Raw genomic sequence first — 22,335 nt, 5'->3', positions numbered from 1 at the left:
ACTGTCAGGTGAGGGGCAGAAGAAAGTTAGTCTCCTCCCACGTTCCCCACTCTCTCCCTCCCTCCCCTGAACTGGACTCAGTGTGTGGAACTTGAAGGCTAGCTGCTTCTCAGATACCCAGAACCCTAGCAGCACAGGATGCCAGATCTGGAGGGCCCTGCCTTCCTGTCCTTTTTATTTTTCACATCACATACCAGAACCAAGGCCACCTGTTCGGTCATGGAGTAAAACTGACTCTCTGGACCTGTGTTCCTTCTGCTTCCCCGAAGGATCAGTGATTGAAAAGGCACAGCTGGTGCTAGGAGATGATTTAAAGATAAGTGTCTGTTCTGTGAAGTCTGTTTCTTACTAGCCATTGACTAGAGTGAAATGTGAGTTGATGTTGGGAATGATGTGATCCCCTGCGTGGCTGCAGAGGGAGAGCAGGGAGAGGGTTATTCTGGTGGATACGTGGAGGAAGGGAGTTGGTCTGACTCATCAGAATTCTTTCCAAGTGTCTGCCACCATTTTTGTGGTCTTGGTCAAGATCATGGAACTATTCTGGGCTTTTTTTTTTTTAAACTTTATAAATCTGTAAATTAGATGCATCAAATTAAGGTTACTTTCAAATCTAGTAAACTACAGGAGTCAGTACTTGACAAAGTGAGACATGTCTGAGGATTTCTTTATTCAATAATTAGACCTCAGTGTTGGATCATTACAATTATAACGAATTAAGTGGTGACATTGTTGGTTTCATGCAGAGTAGGACCACATCCCAGGCACTCTTCTTCCGGTGCTGAGAATGATACTTTATTCTTTCCTTCACTCGGATATCTTTTCCACCAACACCTGGAATTCTTCGAAACTAACTTCTCCATCTCCATTCTTGTCTAGTTCTTCAAAAAGCTCATCGAGGGTGCTTGGACCCTGGTTTTAGACAAAAAGGAGGGAGAAACAAATCAGTTACTGCTGCACATTAGAGACACCGTGTCTGTGTTCCAAGAAGGCAACTGAATTTTCAGTCACATGTTACTGACAGTGAGAGATGGAAAAAAAACAACTTTAGTTGTAACATTGCATCATGTCACAAAGCTGGCTACCCACCCCACCCCACATTAAAAAAAACAACAACTATATCACATTTATTATTTTGAAATTAATAATGTATATTTTAAAATATTTGGTTTCCTTTGTAATCTAAATCATTCTTTTGAGAAGTCCCAGAGCTTCACTTGGCTGCCAAAGGGCCCTGCTCTGAGGTTTCCCTGGGAGCTAGACACTCAAGGTGACTTTGGCTCAGTGGTTCTTACACCAGGTATGTTTTAACCCCTAAGATTCCTACAAAGACTTTTGACACTTAGCTATGTTCACAAGACCGAACTGTAAGTTAGCTATTCAGCATCTGTTTTACAAAAAGTCTGTATGGAAATGCAATCAGTACATGACTTCTTATGTAGATTTTTCACAACTTACCATTAGTCTTTCTGCTGCTGCTGCTGCTAAGTCACTTCAGTCGTGTCCAACTCTGTGTGACCCCATAGACGGAAGCCCACCAGGCTCCCCCATCCCTGGGATTCTCCAGGCAAGAACACTGGAGTGGGTTGCCATTTCCTTCTCCAATGTGTGAAAGTGAAAAGTGAAAGTGAAGTCGCTCAGTCGTGTCCGACCCTTAGCGACCCCACAGACTACAGCCAACCAGGCTCCTCCATCCATGGGATTTTCTAGGCAATAGTACTGGAGTGGCTTGCCATTGCCTTCTCCGTTAGTCTTTCTACCTTTATCCAAATTAGAAAAGTCATATGTGCTTTTTACAGGAAACACATAAAATATAGAAAAATACAGAAAAGTTCACCAATCTTACCTTTAAAAACAACTTGACTAGATTGCCTAGGCTTTCTTGTCAGATTATTATTTTTCTTCTTTTTCTTAGTTTTTTAATTATTCCTATTATTATTTTTCTTCCTTTTGGAAAAATTTAAGAGTTTTTTGAAGAGTTAAATCTTTCTCAGAAATGTTGGTTTTTAATTAGAAAGTCTCTTTTTCTGCTAGTGCCTTTAACTTTTTAAAAGTTATTTCACGTTTTAACTGTAAGAAAATTGGTTATAAGGTCATCAAATTCAGCTACTTTGCTTTTTAGCACTAAAAACAGAACCCTCAACAACTAAAACTAGAAACCTCACATGTCATATTGGCAAAAGAGACATTTCTGGTTAAAATACGAGAACCAGATTCTGAAGTTAGAGCTAAATAGGGACCAAGTCAAATATAACAGTTAGTTGCACAGTTGCTTCCATTTTAAAGATGATTTTTAGTTCCAAGGGAAAGAAAGAGTATATAGGAGCAAAGAGAATCCGTTTTTCCCAGTTTCTTATTGCCTCTAGATGCGTTTTGATTTTGACAACTCTGGGATGGTTTTGATGAGAAACTTTATGGCTGGGGAAATGTAATCCTTTCCTGAAAGTCGTTTAGAAGTGTATTGTTGCTCATTAACACAAACTTAGGTGCTTAAACACAAATTAACACAAATGTAAATGCTTTTGAAATAGAAATGGGTGTCGCAGGAGGGCAATTTATCAGCATGAAGCCGATTTCCTTAACAGATTGCCAACTAAGTGTTGGTCTAGTTGAGAGATCTACCTATAACAGAGAAGCACATCAAAGTCCAGCTTCTATAATTGTACAGGTCTCTTTGTTTTCCTAAAGCCTGACACAGAGGTGCCGAACCCAGACTGAAGGACTTAGTATGTTTGCTTGGCGACCTGGGGGTCTTCCAAACCTATCTTGGTAAAAGTACAGTCGTGGCTTCTGTTTACTATGACTGGGCACCTTGAGAATTGTGTGTCAAGGCTGGGGGCGATAGACGGCAAAGCCCGTTCTTTCTAGGAGCTTGCCATCTGAAATGTAGCCTGCCCCAGAGGAGGAAGGCACGCATTCAAGTGTCCTCTCTCAGGTGATGCCCACACCTTGGCTGCCGGGTGCTCTGCTCCAAATGGAGCTCTGATCAGTGTCATCAAGGACCTTAGCCTCTCCCTGAGTCCTCTCTTTTCCCTACCCTTCCCACCATCCCTGCCCTGTCAGCGGACTCTGCGGCGGTGCACTCACCTTCAGCAAACTGGGGAATTCCGCCTGAATCAATAGCTTCAGCTCCTCCTTGGACAGTTGGTTTGGATCACCTTCTTTGGCTGCATATTTTTCGAAAATGCTCTTCAGTTCTTCCAGAGACTTGCTGGCACTCATGTTTAGTTCAGTTCAGTCTCTCGGTCGTCTCCGACTCGTGTCCTGTAAATTGGGAAAATGATGAACTTACCAGAAAGCCAGGGTATTTTATACTGATGATAGCCAGCAGGAGTCGAGTGCTTTTGGGCGAGGTGAGAGACAATAAACAAAAGGGGAGGGGAGGAGGAGGAGGAGAGAGGAGTGTAGGAACTGTGGAAATGGCAATGTACCAGTGATTGCTAATGAATGTGTTTTAAAAATAATCATCTTAGACAGTTTGTGAAATGTCTGTTCTTAAGAGTACATCTGTTAGAAGATAGGCTTTGAAGTCAAATACTTTTACTAGTAATTATGACATTCTTCACTTGTACCCGATCTACACACTGTAGGCTGTGGTCTTGAAGAAACCTGACCCCAGCTTCTAGCCTCTTAAGTTACTGGTAATATCTTTAGATGGCACAAATCCACTTTTTCTCTAGACCATGATCTTTCACACCATTCTGAAAGGAAGCAGAAGGAGCTACAGGTAGTACTAAAAGCACACTCACCTGGCCGTTCAGCAGTGAGGCAGCTAGAAGAACCAAATAGGAGTGTGAGGCGCTGAGCCGGATCCTGTGACTTTTATAGTCTTAACAGGCACACCACCCTGATTGTGAAATTTTCCTTCTGTTTGCCATTTAAGGGTAATTATTAATGATTTTTGAAACCCAGTCTTAAGACTGCATGAACTTCATAATTAAGGGCAAGATCCAATAAAGGGCCACCTGGATGGTTACTTAATGTTTCAGAGTCCCAAGAGTACACTTGGATTCTTTACTCCTTAGATTATATTTTCTCTCCAAAGTGGAACTAGGATATTTTCTCACTATACATATTTCAGAAAGCTCAAATATGGAGGATTTTTTTTAATTTAGTTTCCTATTTAGTTTTGAAAAAACTAATTTTCTGCACATCAAGAAAAAATGCTGAAATAAAAGATCAAATATTAAGTAGTTTGAAAATTTTCTGTATAGCCTTTAAAGTCCCTTTGTGCATATTAGGTGCTTAAATTATTTATTATTTATTTATTTTTTACAAAGTTTATTCTTAAATGTATAATAGTTTCCAAGACAGCACTTCATTCTAGCTATAGATGGCAACAGATATTATGGCAAGGAATCCACATGTTTACACAGAAATGGAACTAAGGGTCATCATTGCCTCAGACGCAAGGGATGGCTTACTTTTTTCCAGATTTCTTATTCTACCCATGACCAGGGGGCCTTTCCCCGAGGCCTTAGCTTTTAGCTCTTATTTTTAGTTTCTTCTACTCCACCTTCTGCTTCTGTTTGAATGTGTTATCTTGTCCATCTCCTTGTCTTGCTTCTTGGGCTGCTTCAGGGGCTTCTTGCCTCCTTCGGCCCGACATGGCACCTGCCACCCCTTCCCCAGACCCTACCACCCAAAGAAGCTTAACTTTTTGAATAATAATGAATAAAGTATCATCAAGAAGCAGGTTTAAGAAGCGTGTGGGGGGGAAGATACACAATAATTTGTGGTTTCATTTGGCAAAGCAATATTGCCAAGTAGCACGGTCTTTTTTCCAACTTTTTCATTATTTGTTGTTCCCATATGTGCTTTTTATTTCTTCATTGCTTTTCTTTGCCAAATCTATTTTGTTAATTATTCTAAAAACTTGTGAAGACAGTTGACTTACTTTTATTCAATTGGAATTACTTAAAACTTTTGGAACTGCCAGGATTTAAAATTGGAGACAATTCTATTTCTCTTGGAAAGAGTTTCATGAAAGAATTAGGACATTTCCCAGGAACATTATTCCAATACTGATTGTAACTCACAAGAAGTGGTTCCAGATCAACTTTAAAAGCACTTACAAGCATTTAAATACTTGTATATATATCCATACTTTTATGGACCTTTTCTATTTTTTATTTATTTTTTTCTGACCCTTTGTTATATTATGTACACATTCAGGATTGAAATATTGCACTGTATTTCTCTTTATGCTTTTCAGTTCTAAAATTCTAAGGCCTTATTTACCTTGAAGAACAAATGTGAAATCTTATGTATAGAGTTTCTTGAAAACTCCCACCTATCCTGAGCCTTGATCATTCCATGCATTTTAGCTGTCTTGTGTATGTTTTTCTAGCCTTTATTACAGATTATTTGACTATGGTATGCCTCAGTGGGGTCCCCTGTGGCTCAGATGGTAAAGTGTCTGCCTGCAATGCAGGAGACGTGGGTTTGATGCCTGGGTTGGGAGGATCCCCTGGAGAAAGGCATGGCAACCTACTCCAGTATTCTTGCCTGGAGAATTCCATGGACAAGAGGGCCTGGCAGACTACAGACATGGGGTTGCAAAGAGTTGGACATGACTGAACGACTGAGACACTTCCATGCATAGTACTGACTGTGTGTTAACTCACTTCTTAAAGATAGGCATTTTGCTTTTACTTGTAAAATATAAAAAATAGTGTTCTCATTTTGGTAATGTATTTTAATCAGGATTTTAGAGAATTTCTCAGGTTTTTATACTTATGCTCTGTTTTACCTGGGAGGAAGGAGGCTTTTGCAAAATTGAATGGTTATGAAAAGAAGTATGTTTTTCATATAACACTTTTTTAAAAATAAAATTCAAATCTACAGAAAATTTTTAGGAAAAGTCAATGAATACCAACCCAGCTTCGCTCAGATTTACTAATTACTAACATTTCCACATTTGCTTTCTTTTTCTATGGACAACCCTTCCCGCCTCAATCATTTGAGAATCAGTTACAGACATCCAGACACCCACTAAATACCTCAGCATCTTATTTACTAAGGGCAAGGACATCCTCCTGCACAACCACAGTGCCATTCATTATCACAGCCTGTATTCACAACTCGTCAGTTGTTGATATAGTATCTTAAATCATCTATTCTCTCAAATTAGCACTTGTGAGCTAAAAGCAGCATGGTAATTGTAGCAGCATGGTAACTGTTTTATTTCTTGAGTCTATATTGAAGAAATGATTTTTAAAAATATTTACTTCGTTCACCTTGTGGCATGTGGGATCTTTTCCTTGTGGCATGTGGGATCTGTTTCCCTGACCAGGGATTGAACCTGGGCCCTCTGCATTGGGAGCGGAGTCTTAGCTCCTAGACCACCAGGGACATCCCAAAGAAATGATTTTAATAATTATATATGATCTTAATAACAGTATATCTATATGATTTTAACAAGTATATATTGTATGACAGAATATATATTATCTATAACACATGACATATTGTATATATGACACGTGTGTGAGTGTGTGTATACATAAAACTAACTCTAAGAAAAACATTTGAAACAGTATTAACTATACTAGAAGGTTAACAATCTTCTAGGCTTCATATCTCTAGTTTCAAGGGAGGACCTCTAATTAAAACAGACCCAGAAGTTAGGCTTGTGGTAAACGCTAACGGAGGGCTTGGCTTCTCTGGTGGCTCAGTGGTAAAGAATCCTCCTGCCGATGCAGGAGATGTGGGTTTGATCCCTTGGTCAAGAAGATTCCTTAGAGAAGGAAATGGCAACCCACTCTAGTGTTCTTGCCTGGAAGATCTGATGGACAGAGGAGCCTGGGGGGCTATAGTCCATAGGATTGCAAAAGAGTCAGACATGACTTAGCGACTAAACAACAGCAGCAAACGCTAACAGAACTGGAAAAACACCCCCTTGATCCTCTTGTATTGTTACTTGCTCACCTCTGCCAGTGACCTCTCTTGTCTCTTATTTTTCTCTTCATCTGTAGACTCAAGCCTGGGGGTAAACCTGAAGTGGGAAACATGAAATCCACTAATAGATATTCTTATGAAACATTAACTAAAAATGTATGGAGATGGGCGATAAATACAGGGTGTGTTCCAAAGAGTGCATTTTGAAACCAGAGAAAGTGGAAAAAATGACAGGCACAAGATGGGTAATGGAAAAATGGAGAGGCAAAGGTTATTTTACCTGACTGTTCAATTGCTTGATCTTTGGACAGACTTCAGTTTTTCCTAGGAAAGCCTAGAGTAACTTACTTTACAAGCTCGGGCTACCACAGGCTTTGGTGGCCGGGTTACTCTACTCAAAGGCCACAACAGCGGTGCCTCAGAAAGCACCTCTTGGCTCTGCTTAGCAAAATGGGTATGAAGTGCTGTCTCTGGGTACGTGTTGTCTTTGATGCTGAGGTCTGGAAGAGATCCTAACTTCCAAAGCGCTGCTGTCCTTAAAAGGGAGCCCTCTACACACCTCCATGATGGAGTTCACCTTCTACTTCCAGCCTCTGCCCTGGGTTCCTCCTAACCCATGACTACTGAAAGCTGTTTTTTTTTTTTTTTTTTAATTGGGCTTCCCTGGCGGCTCAACTGGTAAAGAACCCGGCTGCAATGCAGGAGACCCAGGTTCAATTCCTGGGTTGGGAAGATTCCCTGGAGAAGGGAATGGCTTACCCAATCCAGTATTCTGGCCTAGAGAATTCCATGGACTGTACAGTCCATGGGGTTGCAAAGAGTCGGACATGACTAAGTGACTTTCACTTTTTTTTTAATTTAAAAAATTATTTATTTAGTTTATTTTTGGTTCTACTGAATCTTTGTTGCTGCACAGGCTTTACTGTAATTGCAATGAGTGTGAGCTACTCTCTCGTTGTGTTGCTCAAACATCTCATTGCAGTGGCTTTTCTTGGTGTTGAGCATGGGCTCTAGGCTCATGGGCTTCAGTAGTTGTGGCTCTAGAGCGCAGCCTCAGTGTCACATGGGCTTAGTTGCTCCACGGCATGTAGGATCTTCCTGGACCAGGGATTGAACCTGTGTCTCATGCATTGGCAGGTGGATTCTTTACCACTGAGCCACCAGGGAAGCTGCCTCCACACATGACCTGTTAGCTCCAGAAGTTCTACAGCATCCCTGTGAACTGGATACTTGTGTATGGAGATGGGCAAGGACCCAGTCAAGGCCGCACATCACGGGGAACTGGCAGTGTTGGAATTCAAGTCTGAGGTCAGGCTGCACTCTCAGCCACCATGCCACCTGCCCGGTCCCAGGAGTAGGTTTCTGTGAGGAGAGCTGGTCAAAAATGTGTGAGGCCCAGAGGTAGGATTTAGACTTGTGTCATAATCACACTTGAAGGTTATGTGTCTTCTTTTCCTGGTGTAAATAACATAAACCTTTTTTACTGATGGAAAAAAACCAGATTTCAAAAGCTGGAAAATATTTCTAAGACTGCTCAATACTTTCCCCGTTGTAGATTGCATCCTCACGCTGCCCTGAGGCTGCAGGGAAGTGCTGGCCCTGTATCACGTGTGTCAGGTGAGAGTTGGGCTTGGGCCCAGTGTGCCTCAGGCTCAGAATAGGCCACAGCCCCTCCCCTTCTGTCTGCAACTTGGTCTCAGAGACTCTTTACTCCGTGTAGGCTGGCTGACCAGTCCCTGGGTCTCTGTTAATTTTTAATTAAAATCCAGGGAGATTTAATGACGGAAATGAGTGCTTGATCCGAACCTGACACTGTGCTGAACTCTGGTGGAGCTAAAGAAGATCTAGTTCTTGTGTGTGAGAAAGCCATGCTTTAGTCTCTGAGAGGAGATGCATATAGGAAATGATTGAAGAGGTTGAAGTTGTGTACAGTAAAGGACTATATTAGATTCCCATCACTGTTGTAACAGATCACCACCAATGTAGTGACAACTTTACTTTTTTTTACAGGTCTGGAGCTCAGAAGTGGGTTGGTAGAGTTGCATTTCTTCTGGTGCCTCTAGGGGAAAATCTATTTCTTTGCCTTTTCCAGCTTCTAGAGACTGCCTCTTCGTGGCCCTTTCCTCCATTTTTAAAGCCAACCACGTGGCCTCTTCCAACCTCCCTCTCTCCTTTTCACTCTGACCTCTGTTTTATTGTTACATCTTGATCTCTGATTCTGACCCTCCTGCTTCCTCTTATGAAGACCCTGTGGTTACATTGGGCCTACCCAGATAACCCCAGATAGTCTTCCCATCTCAAAAGCCTTAATTTAAGCAGGCTTGCAAAATCCCTTTTGCCACGGAAGGCAACATATTCATAGTTTCTGGGGACTAGGACATCTTTGGGAAGCCATTATTCAGCCTACCACTTACTTGAAATGAATTAACAATGTGTAGGTAATTTCTTTGATAGGGTGAGCAGAACATTGGTGTTAAGTATGGCGTGATAAGGAGAACTGGAGGATACCCCTAAAGCAGGAGCCCACGTGGGATGGTGGGGAGAAGCCATCTCAGGGGAAGTAGTGAAGAGGCGATATGTGCATAGTGGAGTTGTGGGGAGGGAAGCAGAGGTGCCATTGGCCATGGACTTGTCTAAGCTGAGGTAGAAACCACAGGTTAGAATATGTAGGAAGAGCATAGATGGTTCCTGAATGAGGTGGAACCTGAGTGTCACATGGGAGGGTTTATATTTGATCTGCAATGATGGAGGCTGTTATGGCTGGCTAGCTACTGGAGACAATCTGCTGGGAGATAGCCTTCCTGAGTGTCCCCAGATGAAATGTCTAGAGGCCAGGGACACGGGAGAAGCTGGGCTTACCAGGGCTCTGTCAGGTAGGTCAGAAGGCTTGCACTCTTCCTCACACTGCCATTTAAGAATTCCATCTTTGGGAATCCCTTGGTGGTCCAGTGATTAGGACTCTGTGCTTTCACTGCTGAGGGCCTGGGTTCAATCCCTGGTTGGGGAACTAAGATCCACAAGCCATGCAGTGCGGCCAAAAAAAGAAGGAATTTCATTTTTGATAAGGGAGCCTAACTTCCCTAGACTTTCTTGTGTAAGGCACCCAGGACTTCTGAAGTCTTAAACCCATTACGCTTTTATTGTGGGCTGCAGAAACTTTGGTAAAGGTTAATTAGGGCCATGTTTATCCTTACATGACACTTTTACATCTCCTAAAGCTTTATCACCATCAATATTCGTTACTTATTGATCCTTTTTTATTTTTCTTTTGGTCTATGGCTCGGTTCCAAGAAAGGATGGATCTATAGTGAGGATCACATGACAGCTTGTATTTAGGCACGCTCAGAATGGGCAAAGGCGACCCTTTTTGCAACGGTAGAGGCCTTTTCCTCTTAGATGCAAAATCTAGGGTATTTTGGAAATATTGGGGATTAAAACTAAAGGATTTCTGAGATTCTTTTCTTTAACCACTCCAGTAATGATAAAAGATATGTTTTGAAACTGTGATGTTCTCCTATTTCTCAGGCTTTTTGTGGAAGCAATGTCAGGAACAAAGATGGTTTCCTTAATTTTGTTGCTCAATCAGCTCACCTGTAACCTGAGAGGCAGTCTTGGATGGCCTGACAACTTTGCAAGGCAGATAGTTAGGCCAGTGTTCTCTGCCTTCCCCAGCTGTCTCCTTCGGGTGTGTTTGTGTTCTCCGAGCTGGCGCCTGGCCTGGACGTTCTTCCGCTGAGTGTGTGATGGGCATCTACTGGATGAGGCCTCCTGTTGGTTCTCGCTCTGCTTTTCTTCTTTCAGTGCTGTTCAGGACCTCATTCAGCGTTGGAAAGCTACTTCCATCTGCTCTCCCATCTTTTCTCTAACATTTTCTTGGCCTCTCTGATGGTTTCTATGGTAGCATATTTTAATTGGTGGGTCACCATGGCAGTTACACCTTGGGATTTCTTTCTGTGCTATCATTTCAGGAGAAGGTCTTACTTATTGCTATGAAAACAGTGGGGATAATGTGAACAAATACACTAGTGGAAGGCCAGCATGATATATTTCACCATTTGGACCTTCAATTTATATTTTCGTTAAAGTAATGCTGTGTTCAAAGTTGAAAGAACTAACAATTGCAGAAAGTCTATAATGAAAAAATTCAGTAATCCTCACCTTCTCTCTACCACCCTCAACTCTTATAGCTGTTTCTCTTGATATTTACCTTCATGTGTCTAAATAATATTCTTATATTGCTCTTTTAGGAATTTCCAGACTTCCCCCTATGTTGGAGGAATATTTAAGACCCTTAGGCAGCCCTGTGCCCACTCCATTTAGCTTTTGGAAATATCTCTTTTGGAAGTGTTTTCTGGCCTTGTGTTTGTCAGATTCATCCCAAGTAAGTAAGCAGTAAGGCAGGATTCCTGTTCTTAGTTAGGTCATTTGACTCCATTCCCAGTGATTTATACCAGAACAGTCCTTGAATCCAAACATGCTAATAACTGAAAAAACCACTCTTCCTGAGTGGAAAAACCCAGTACAGTAAGTAAGGGTGACCTGAAGCATCACATTACACTTACAAGAAGAAACTAGGGGAGTTTATTGCTGTAGTCTCCCTAAAGGGTTCAGATTGTCTTAAACTGAAGTGGAAATTGAAGCTGTGAATCAGTCTAGGACTTCTTATGAGTCTGTCGCAGGTAGTATAGTCTTATCTGCTTTTTTGTAGAAAATACCCAAAGGGCTGGGCATTTATTAGCAGCTCAGCTTTCTGAACTAGAAGCTAATGCCCTCTCTCACCTCACTCCCATAATACTTAATCTAGCTGTAATTAGCTGACCCAGGAAGATAGGAAAGACATGCCAAGGTCAAGAGCACTTCAGAACTGAGTGCTTCATCTGCCAAGGCATGTAGTCAAGTTTTCTTCTCCACCCCTTCCCCTCAATGACTCTTACAGTATACTGGGGCCACAGGGTTCAGGTAGCTCAGAAAGTCCTGGGGCATTGATAAGATCAGACAAATTCTTGGAAAATTCCAGTTGTCAAGGTTTCTTGTAGAGCACTAGGTGGTAGTTAAGGTATAGAAAAAAACAAGGACAGAAAGGTTTTATGAGAAGAAACTTGAGCAATTCCATTAGAACAGGTTAAATCACCCAACTATAGTCTCTTTTAACAACTTTTAAAAGGTGAAATAAAACCATGAGATTGTAGTGAACAGAACTGAGAAAATAGACCGATGATGAACAAGAACAGGCTTTTCATGAAAATCCCGTGTTTCTGCATTTCTGTGAATTAATCCTAAAGATGAATCTGAAATTATTTGTTCTGAGTTCAGTCAGTCCTGCATGCATCCATTGAGTGCACACCAGCTGCCAGCTCCATGTGCTAGCGGCTGGGAATGTGGCGGTAAAAGCGAAAAGCAGCCTGGCTCTTAGAGATTCCCAGTCTAGCACCCCAAGCACTCTTCACACAAACTGAAGGGGACACAGTGACAGGGAACATGTTGCTAGAGGACCCCAACTCGGCCGTGATGCCTGGGAGGATCAGCTCCCGGGAAGCTCATATTGGATAGTTGAACTAAGATCTTAAAGTTAAGGATGGATTAATTTAGGAAAAGAGAGTAGGGGAGTGAGAGATGTTCAAAGTCCTCCTGGTGGCAGGAAAGAAGATGCACTTGAACTGAAGGAGGGCTTGGTGACCGGCTCAGGGTGGGAGGGTAGAGTCATGGGAAGTAAGGCCAAAGGGCTCGGCTGGGCCAGTACCACGTAGTCAAGGATTTCAAGCAGGAGAAATCCCATGACCACTCTGCTTGCAGTGTGCAGGGTAGCAGGGTGTATGTAAATGTGGGGTGTGGCTAGTTGGTGAGCTCGGGCCGCAGCCTGAGTTAAAGGCTATGGTAATGGGTGTAGCAGGAACTGTGTGGATGGAGGCAGGAAGTCTGGAGTGGCTAAGTGGATCGGACTCGACACGTTGGGTGTGAGGGATGAAGGAGAGGGAGATGCAGGGTGATGCTTAGGTTTCTGAGCTATGGGATATGCTAGAATAGATGATATATATTTTTAATAAAAGGAATCCGTCTAGAGGACTTCCGTGGACGTCTAGTGGTTAAACACTCTGTGCTTCCACTGCAGGAGACACGGGTTTGATTCCTCCTGGTCGGGGAACTAAGATCCTGCATGCCACAGCATGGGCCAAAAAAAAAAAAAAGGAATCCTTCTAAAGATTTTCTGCAGATAAGTACAGTCGGCCCTCCATGTCCATAGTTTTGGCATCTGAAGATACCAATAGCTGACTGTATTAATGCCATTTGCTTTTAGAAAATCTTTAGGAAATGGAGTGGGCAGCAGGAGAGGGTTATCATTATGAGGGACATGAAGACCAACATGGAAGATCCCAGAAGGCCAGAACTTGAAGTGTGAACATTGACCAAAACTGAGTTTGAATAATGACAGAAGGGAGGTCATGAAGATGCTCCCAATAAATTTTGTATCTGTGATTTGAATGAAAGATGAGAAGCAGAGACGAAAAGGCAGCATACTGTGAGGAGTGTATAAAGCATAAACGTGTTTGAATAGGAAAATTGGAAGGAACGATCGGATTTTATTTTTTAGGGAACATCTTTATTTGGTGAGCATCCGCTAAAAGTAAAGTTTGAAATTTGGAAAATAATGTTTTTGCAAGATCCAAAACTGGGCTTGTTTTGTTTTCTAAGGTGATTGATATGCCGGAACACAACCCTGGCAATTTGGGAGGAACCATGAGGCTGGGAATAAGAAGAACTGTTTTCAAAACTGAAAGTTCAATATTAAGTAAGTTTCTCAGATTATTTGTTTTCTAACTCGGCAGGCATCATTTGCATGACTGTGCCAGCCACAGCCCTCCTGGAGCTCTTCCGTTCCACCCCCTCACCCCTTCCCTGCCTCTCCCCTCCCTGCTTCTCCTGCGTCCCCATTCCTCTCCCTGGGAGGGTTGGTAGAACACACGTGCCTGCCCCTTCTCATTTCCTCTCCGCTACACTCTAGCCAGTGGGCTACTTTGTGCTTTACCCTGAGCCAATTCCAGCTCAGTTCTTGTGAATCCACTGTTCTCTCCACTACATGGAAACTGGCTCCCTGTTTAACTGTTTCATGTCTGACTGCTCTGAGCCACTAATTCCCGAACTTCTTGAGAAGGGGCAGTTATGTGTCAGAAGTCTATTTCTCTGTTCCCCGAGTAGCTCCAGCATGGGACAAAGAAAATATGATGTGCCTCAGCATCTGATATTTGCTGATCTTCTATTCCCAATAAGGTTATTCAAATTTCTGTGGAACTTTTCCCCGTAAATTAAAGTGATTTGAGAATAACTTGATGTAACCCCAGGCTCTTGATTCAACTTGATAAATGTATCCCAGTGCCTACTCTGTACCTTGTGCGCCATGCTCGATTATGGAGAATCGATTGGTGGCCAGGACAGACCACCTCTGCTCGCCTTCCCCCCACCCCTACACCCCCCACCATCCCTGGACCCGATGCCAAGGCAGGAACCCAGATATCTTGGACATCCAGCATTGTTCCTGTGAAGTTATAAGAATACCTTAGGAAAATGACTTCTTCACCTGAAGAGAAATATGAGTTTCTCCTTTAAGGCTGATAAACAACTTCTAAGAAAGAAATTTTAAAAAGGACAAGTTTCAAAGTGTGCACATTTCCCTTCTCTCTCTGGATGAGAAGCCACTGTTTTAAGAAATTTTTCTCTTCGTAGGTATTAGCAGAGATTCTTTGGCTTTCAGATGTTTTCAGATACTCTGAAACTTTGTTCAAATAGTGGTCTAAGAGGCAAAGATGGTTAGTGGGAAATTTCATCTTTTAAAATTGTATCTGCTGTAAAAGATCAGTTACAATTGTACTAAGCTTTTTAAAAAGAGCATTATGTTCAGTATACTTAAAATTTTTAGCTGTCTTGATGGAAATAAGACTGATTTAGGATTTGTTTTTCTTTACAGTAGATATAAAAATAGCATTGACAATTTTTATGAATCTTAAACACATCACCGAAACTTGTTGCTTAATAACCATCTTTTGCCTGCCATGAAAAAATTTTAAACAGCTTTATTAAGATATAATTTACAATACAGTTCATCTTTTAAAAGTGTACAATTCACTGTTTTTTTTTTTTTTAATTGTCTTCCCAGAGTTAGGTAACCATCACTGCAGTCAAATTTTGACCATTTTTATCACCTCAAAAAGAAACTTTGTTCCCTTTAGCTATCACCACCCTTCCCCCTCTGGCCCTGAGCCCATTATGTTAATCTGTTAACCATCTGTATAGATTTGCCTGTTCTGGATATTTCATATAAATGGAACGGGATTTTCTGACTTCTTTCATTTAGCATGATGTTTTAAGATATATGTACATTGTAGCGTGTGTCAGTACTCCATTCCTGTTTATGGGTGACTAATAGTCTGTTGTATGGATGGACCACGTTTTGTTTTGTTTATCCAGTCATCTGTTGATGGGCATTTGGATTGCTTTCAGGCCTGCCTTAAATTTAAATTACGTTTCATAGTTTGCAAAAGGCATGTGAGTATGTGAACTTGTGGTCCCCAGGAGACATATCGTTTTGCCTTCCCACCTGTGTGAGGTTTTCCACAGGTCTCCATAAAGGTTGTGTTGGAGATATGACCATGGCTCTGTTGATTGTCATAAAAATATAAAAATAAATATCACCATAGTGTTTTTTTCCCCATGGCATATTTCTTTTGTAGGATTTGTTTTCTTTAACCAAGCTGGCGTATTTCTTTTGAAGGACTCCCCTCCACACCTAGTCAGTCCCTTTATTTATAGGCTTTTGTTTTCCCTAATTAACACATTTCTGTAAGAATGGTCCGAACAGGACTTCGTTGGTGGCTCAATGGTGAAGAATTCACCTGCCAATGCAGGGGACACGAATTGGATCCCTGGTCTGGGAAGATCCTGCATGCCATGGAGCAGCTAGGCCCGTGTGTTGCAACTTCTGAGCCTGTGCTCTGAAGCCTGGGAGCTGCAACTGCTGAGCCTACGCACCGCAGCTCCTGAAGCCCACATCCCTAGAGCTGCTCTGTAACAAGAGAAGTCACTGCAATGAGAAGTCCATGCACCACAACTAGAGGGTAGCCCCCACTCACTGCAACTAGAGAAAAGCCCATGTAACAACAAAGACCCAGCACAGCCAAAAATTAATTAATTAATTAAAAAATACATTTGCCTATGAGAATAATTTATAGTTTTGATGGAAAGCATTTTGATGCCAATCATTCATTTTTAAAATAAATACATTTATTTAGTTTTGGCTGTGCTACATGGTTTGTGGAACCTTAGTTCCCTGACTAGGTATTGAACCTGGGCTTCTAGCAGTGGAAGCCCAGACTCCTAACCACCGCACCACCAGGGAATTCCTGATGCTATTCATTCTTTATTTAAATTTGATTTATAAGCCAGTGATTACAATGCTGTGGATTAAATGAAAAACAGAAAGGTAAAGTTTTTTTTAGTAAAAGAAGTAGGACTTCTTTTAGTCCTACTTAGGATATCTAACAGAGAAGGCAATGGCACCCCACTCCAGTACTCTTGCCTGGAAAATCCCATGGATGGAGGAGACTGGTAGGCTGCAGTCCATGGGGTCGCTAAGAGTCAGACACTACTGAGCGACTTCACTTTCACTTTTCATTTTCATGCACTGGAGAAGGAAATGGCAGCCCACTCCAGTGTTCTTGCCTGGAGAATCCCAGGGACGGGGGAGCCTGGTGGGCTGCTGTCTATGGGGTCACACAGAGTCGGACACGACTGAAGTGACTTAGCAGCAGTAGCAGCAGCAGGATATCTAAAAGAAGTATTTGAAGTAGGACCAAAGCCTAACAATATCGATAGACTGGATTAGCTGGATTCCTAATCCAGGAATGGTTGGATTACTAAAGTGATTCTAATTTTTATTTTTAAAAAATTGGTATATTTATTTTCTTTTGGTTGCACTAGGTCTTCTTTCATTGCTGCACTCAGGCTTTCTCTAGTTGCAGCGAGCTGGAGCTAACTCTGTTGTGGTCCGCAAGCTTCTCACTGCGATGGCTTCTCTTGTGGAGCAAGCTCCAGATGCACAGGTTTCGGTAGTTGCAGCTCCCAGGCTCATAGTTGTGGCTCGTGGGCTTAGTTACTCCAAGACATGTGGAATCTTCCTGGACCAGAGATTGAATCTGTGTCCCCTCCATTGACAGGTGGATTCTTATCCACTGTACCACCAGGGAAGTCTAATAATTCTCCTTTTTATATTCATCAAGACAATTCCTTGTTCTTCCTTAGTCACATGTTAGTTCCTTAAGCGTTGTGGAAACTATGAACTTGATTTTTCTTTTTTAAACCATTTTATTGAGGTATGATTGACATACAATAAAGCTGTACATATTTCATGTATGCACTTAATGAGTTAACTTGAGTTTTCTAAAGTGAAGGTTATAGGAGTGAATTGATTTGGACAAATGTACTACTAATCATCATTTACTCTGTTTATAAGAAATGTGTTCCCAGAGGATCACTCCTGCCCTGTATTCTGTATATATGTGTTGTCTTTGTCTGCAAAGGCTTTTTCTTATTAAGGGACTAATGACAGTGTGTAGGGAATTGCCCATTGCTGGTTCAAGGGTTTTTAGAAATAAGAGTTCCTGGAAATCTATCCTGAAGTCTCTACTTAAACATGGGAAGAGAGAGTGATACCAGCCTGCAGTCTATTACCTAGATGGTCTAAAGCAAGGGTTGTCACACTTTTTCTGTAAAGGGCCAGATAGTAAATATTCTCAATTTGCAACCATGTGGTCTTTGATGCAACTACTCAACTCTGTTGTACTGTGAAACCAGCCATAGGCAAATATGCAAATGAGTGAGCTTGGCTGTATTCCAATGAACCTTTATTTATGGGACCTGAAATGTGAATTTCATGTAATTTTCATGCATTATGAAATATTATTTTTCTTTTGGCTTTTTTCAACCATTTGCAAATGTAAAACCCATTCTTAGTTCAAGGACTGAACAAAGTCAGGGGATTCCTGTTCTGCCTCGGGGTTTGCCATGGCTTACAGAAACCTGATCTAAACAAAAGAAGCACTGGCTAACTGAAGCGGGAGGCCTAGGCTCAAGGCTACTACCCTCCTCGGGAGCATTCAAGGACAGCTCCCTGCTGTCTGCTTGCCTGCCTACATATGTGACAGAGTAAGTCCAAGAGGGCTTTCCGAAGCCATTTGGTCCAGTCTTTGTGTTGATCACCTGAGGAAGTGGAGGGCCCAGAGGTGAAACAGCTCACTGTGGGTGGGTAGGGTGGAAGGCCCGACCACTCTTCTCATACTGTTTCTAGTCTTCTACTGGAACACACAGCCCTGGCTCTACAACCCACCATTATGATCACGCTCCAAAAATGTAACTCTTTAAATATGTATTTCAGGATTGTTACACTTGTCAGACACTTTAGATCTGTATATTATATTTTGACTGAGGTGTAAATTACACCTCACTTTAAAAAACCACACATATTTTATCTGGGAATGTCAATGGTAGGACTTGTCTGCTTATAGTGAAACATTACTTGGTTGATTAACTCATTAGATGACTTTTGAAAAGTAGGGGGATACAGTGCAGAGCAGTTAAGTGTTAAATGGGGTGCTTTGAAGAGTGAGAAATGTAGAATGAGGTGTGGCTAGAGAGAGATCAGGCTCAGGTAAGTGGAGAGCCGGGGAGAGCACTCTCTGATATGAGAGGATTTTAAGATTTCAGAAATAAACTTTATCATTTTGCTTGTGACTCTCAATTGAGTGTGAGAGCTGGGGACATAGTAAATAAAGTACAAAGCAATTCAGACAGTGTTCAGAGCTTATTCAGGGGACAGCTGACAACTTGTTGGATAGTGTCTCCAAAATATTATAGGCCCCCGGCTTAGTTTTTTTGGTCAGGTCCCAGACCTGTTGCTAAGATATCCAGGAAAGGAAGCCTGTTTTGTCTATGTCAAGTGTGGTCTTTAAACCAAACTGCCACCCAGCAGAAAGAAAGAAAGTGGAGTCGCTCAGTCATGTCCGACTCTTTGCGATCCCATGGACTGTAGCCTACCAGGGTCCTCCGTCCATGGGATTTTCCAGGCAATAGTACTGGAGTGGGCTGCCATTTTCTTCTCCAGGGGATCTTCCTGACCCAGGGATCGAACCTGGGTCTCCCGCACTGTAGACAGACGCTTTACCGTCTGAGCCACAGCGGGGAAGCCACCCAGCAGAAGGTACTCATTATTTCGACCATTCACATAGGATGTTTAAATACTGCACAATCTGGTGTGACTGTGCGATGCTAGGGGCGCCAGAGTAAACCCAATTTAAAGCAATCCCAAATGGTGTATGCAGTCCATGTAACTCTGCCCTCCAAGATAGTACCCTGGCCTTTAGAATCATTAATGCACAGGGCTGGAAGCAGGGAGGGTGCTGAGGAGGCACTCTGGAGGCAGAGGAGGGAGAGAGCCAGCTATTGAGCATTGTGTGTGCGGGGCTGTGGAGTTGTTAAAATTGAGCAGATACTATTTTGCCCTCCAGAGGTATCCAGTCCAGTGGTGGACGCAGCACGACATATTGGAAGGAATTAGGAGCAGTGCAGTGCCTGCAACTGGAGACCAGATCCTGGTGGTTTCCCAGCAGAGTTCTCACATGACCCTCATCCTCAGGACAGACAACACGGGGACGATGCTGGCAGACATCAGCTGGCAGAGGAGACTGGGGGGATCCCCCCAGGGTGACTAGCTTCTAGCCAGTGCAGCAGGGTCTAGGCTGCAGGAGGCCAGGGAAGCAGTCTGGACGCAGCAGATGGCAACTGAATAGTTTAGGAAAAGATGTAATTCCTTCTGAGGACCTTGTCTGTATTTCCTCATAATAAGGAGGACGACTTCACTGAAAGGCTTACTTCTGCTTTACTGTAAGAGAAAGAGACTTGTTTTGAGAGAACATAGGCAAGAGGCCAGTTAGGAACGTATTGAGTGAGTCCCTGTACTAAGGATCTGGGTAAAATTCATGGCGTTGGAGATGCAGAGTGGTTCAATCTCAAATTGGAAAGAATTGAAAGAGATGGGGGTTGGAGAAGGAAATGGCAACCCACTCCAGTACTCTTGCCTGGAAAATCCCATGGATGGAGGAGCCTAGTAGGCTACAGTCCATGGGGTCACAAAGAGTTGGACACAACTGAGTGACTTCGCTTTCACTTTAAGTAGCAGTATCTTTTCTTTCCCTTCTTGTTTCTCTATTTTTCCTAAGACTTCTAAAATAAATATTCATTATTTTTAATTAAAAAAAAAAAAGAAAGAGATGGGGATAAGGGGAAGAAATTTTCAGGCCAGGAAAACTACTTTAGCTTTCTTATCTCTTATGCCAGTGTTGATAGTGAAAAACAGCTTCCAGTTCGTGGTGTGATTAGATTGTTAGGAAGTTTGAGAAAAAACCACGCCACACAAAAAACCTTGGCTGGGTTAATGAGGTGATTTAAAAAACAGTTTGAAAGAAGTCACCAGGGATTTAGGGACCCTGAAAGGCTGTGCTGGGGCAACATATTGTACTGAGACAGGAGTTTGAAAGGAGCATGGTGGGCTTTGGGAGAGGGGTGGGCCAGCCTCCCCGCCACCCCATGGATAGGAGTCCCTTTTCTCTCTGGCTGCTTCTTGCTGGTTGCTGGGGCTTTCCCAGCAAAGTGTGTTTGTGGATAGTGGGGTTCACAGGGCTGGGACATAGCTCCGTTAACCTAAGGGATGAAAGCATTTATGTATGTCTCCCTTACTGGCCCAGCTCTTTCCTGAGCACTTTGCCCGTGGGAACTCCGGGAGTGGTTATAGCCCAGCCCCTGGAGCACACCACCCATCAGAGCCCCCTCCAGCCCCAGCTCTCAGTCACTGGCTGTGGCTGCTTACCCTCAGCTCTGCATGTAGAAAATCAACAGCAGAAGAGCTGCTGCCTCGTGGGGGGCCTTGTGTGGGCTAACTCAGTTATGTCTGTGGATCCTTAGAAGAGCGCCTGGCACAGGAAACGCTATTCAAGTGTGGTGTTAGGATCGTGAATGGGGAGAGACTATTGTATTGACCTATGATTCTCTCAGAGCTCGGGGTAAACTTCAGCAAGTGGCTTGCGTTAAGAATGGACTCCCACGGGGATGGTGGGAGGGAAGGAGAGGCCAGCCGAGGAGTTGTGGGCAGGCAGCCCCTTCATCTTGCGGGTTCATTCCACCCCTCTGTTCTGGTTTCCTGGCTCCCAACCTGCTATTATGGTCTAGCAGAAGAATGCAGAAAATCTAAGAAAGAGTTTTGACAATATTAAACTAGAAAATTTGCATTTTCATAATAGAAAACTGAGATAAAAGCAGATAATGAAAAATAAAATTAGATGTTTTCTAAAAATTAAAGGACTGATTTGCTAAAATCCAAAAGTGAAAAATGGAGAAGGAGAAAGATAGCAGCTGGCCCAGACTGCGCACTTTCTAAGCACTAGTCACTAGGACACGATGGGCATCTTTTTCAGTTATCCCTCTCGATACCCCTGGGATTCAGCTGCGTTCTGCACAAAAGAACAGCATCACAGCACGGTGAGGTCACCTGTTAGAAAGTGACTGAGCTGATTTAAGAGCCTGAACTCTTGACCACCTCACCTTGCCAAATGGATAGACTTTAATCAAAGAGGGGATGGAAACCCCTGAACAGCTCCCAGAGCTGAGCCTCCTCATGCCCAGAGCCCCACAACAGGCTTCCGCAGGTTTCATGGGGAGTGTCTTACGGAGGAGAGTTGGAGGTTCAAGGAGTGAAGAACCCACCCCTGGCTTCTGAAAGCCTATTGAAACCAGGTGGTTGGCTTGAGAGGGACACTGAATCAACCTTGGATTGAGCAGCTGGGCCAGTAGGTCCAGGTAGGGAATGTGAATGAGTCACATGGCCAAGTGTAGGAAATGCCATGGCTTGAGCTCAACAATCAGTGGCTGTTACAGTGGGCCTCAGAGTTGGAGAGGCCATAGGGAGTGGTCAGGCCTGGGACAAGTTGACAAGCACTTGACCCATCAAAAGAGTAACTGCTACAGCTGATAGTCACATGAAGAGCTGTGGATTCACTGTTGCCAGTCTTCTAAATTTTTAAGAGAATCTTTAAATCCAGAGTTTTATGAGAAATCTTCCTGTTTTTTAAATGTTGGCAACTTATTTAAAAAATAAGAACACTATGTGTTTGCCAACACTGTGGAAGCCAAATATATCAAAAATCTGCACTCTGGGCAGCCTCTTGCAGTCTCTTAATTAGACAAACAGTGGCAAATTCTTGCATAGACATAAAGAGCTCTAGCGCCTATAATGTCTAATTAGTACAGGACAAGGTTCCGGGAAGTCTTAAAAATGAGTCAAGTTAAGACACCACTACAGCAGTTGAGAGATGTTTGTGCGAAAGCATGGCAGGTCTACCA

General features: G+C 42.7%; 2 protein-coding genes across 6 annotated transcripts in view; one reads left to right on the top strand and one right to left on the bottom strand.

The window, feature by feature from the left end:
• Positions 1-22,335, top strand: part of CTPS2 (CTP synthase 2) — a 120,910-nt gene that overhangs the window by 62,784 nt on the left and 35,791 nt on the right. For 4 of the 5 annotated variants that reach the window (XM_055438305.2, XM_055438303.2, XM_055438301.2 and 1 more), the window contains exon 14: positions 13,588-13,684. The exons of the other annotated variant lie outside the window; for it this stretch is intronic. In XM_055438305.2, the coding sequence (XP_055294280.1) occupies positions 13,588-13,684 (97 nt within the window). The remainder of the gene's footprint in view (positions 1-13,587; positions 13,685-22,335) is intronic. 5 annotated transcript variants of the gene reach the window in all.
• S100G (S100 calcium binding protein G) lies at positions 708-3,784 on the bottom strand. The gene is made up of 3 exons (XM_055438306.2): positions 3,747-3,784; positions 3,085-3,261; positions 708-909 (listed from the first exon to the last, which is right to left on the bottom strand). Exons 2-3 carry the CDS (start codon positions 3,217-3,219, stop codon positions 805-807), a joined length of 240 nt encoding a protein of 79 aa, XP_055294281.1. The 5' UTR covers positions 3,220-3,261; positions 3,747-3,784; the 3' UTR covers positions 708-804.

The sequence above is a fragment of the Moschus berezovskii genome, chromosome X (genome assembly GCF_049115385.1).
Source record: "Moschus berezovskii isolate FMDL1 chromosome X, NW_MosBer_1.0, whole genome shotgun sequence".
Classification (NCBI taxonomy): Eukaryota; Metazoa; Chordata; class Mammalia; order Artiodactyla; family Moschidae; genus Moschus; species Moschus berezovskii.
The sequence above is the reverse complement of the archived record's forward strand: the minus strand, read 5'-3'. Positions and strand labels throughout refer to the sequence as shown.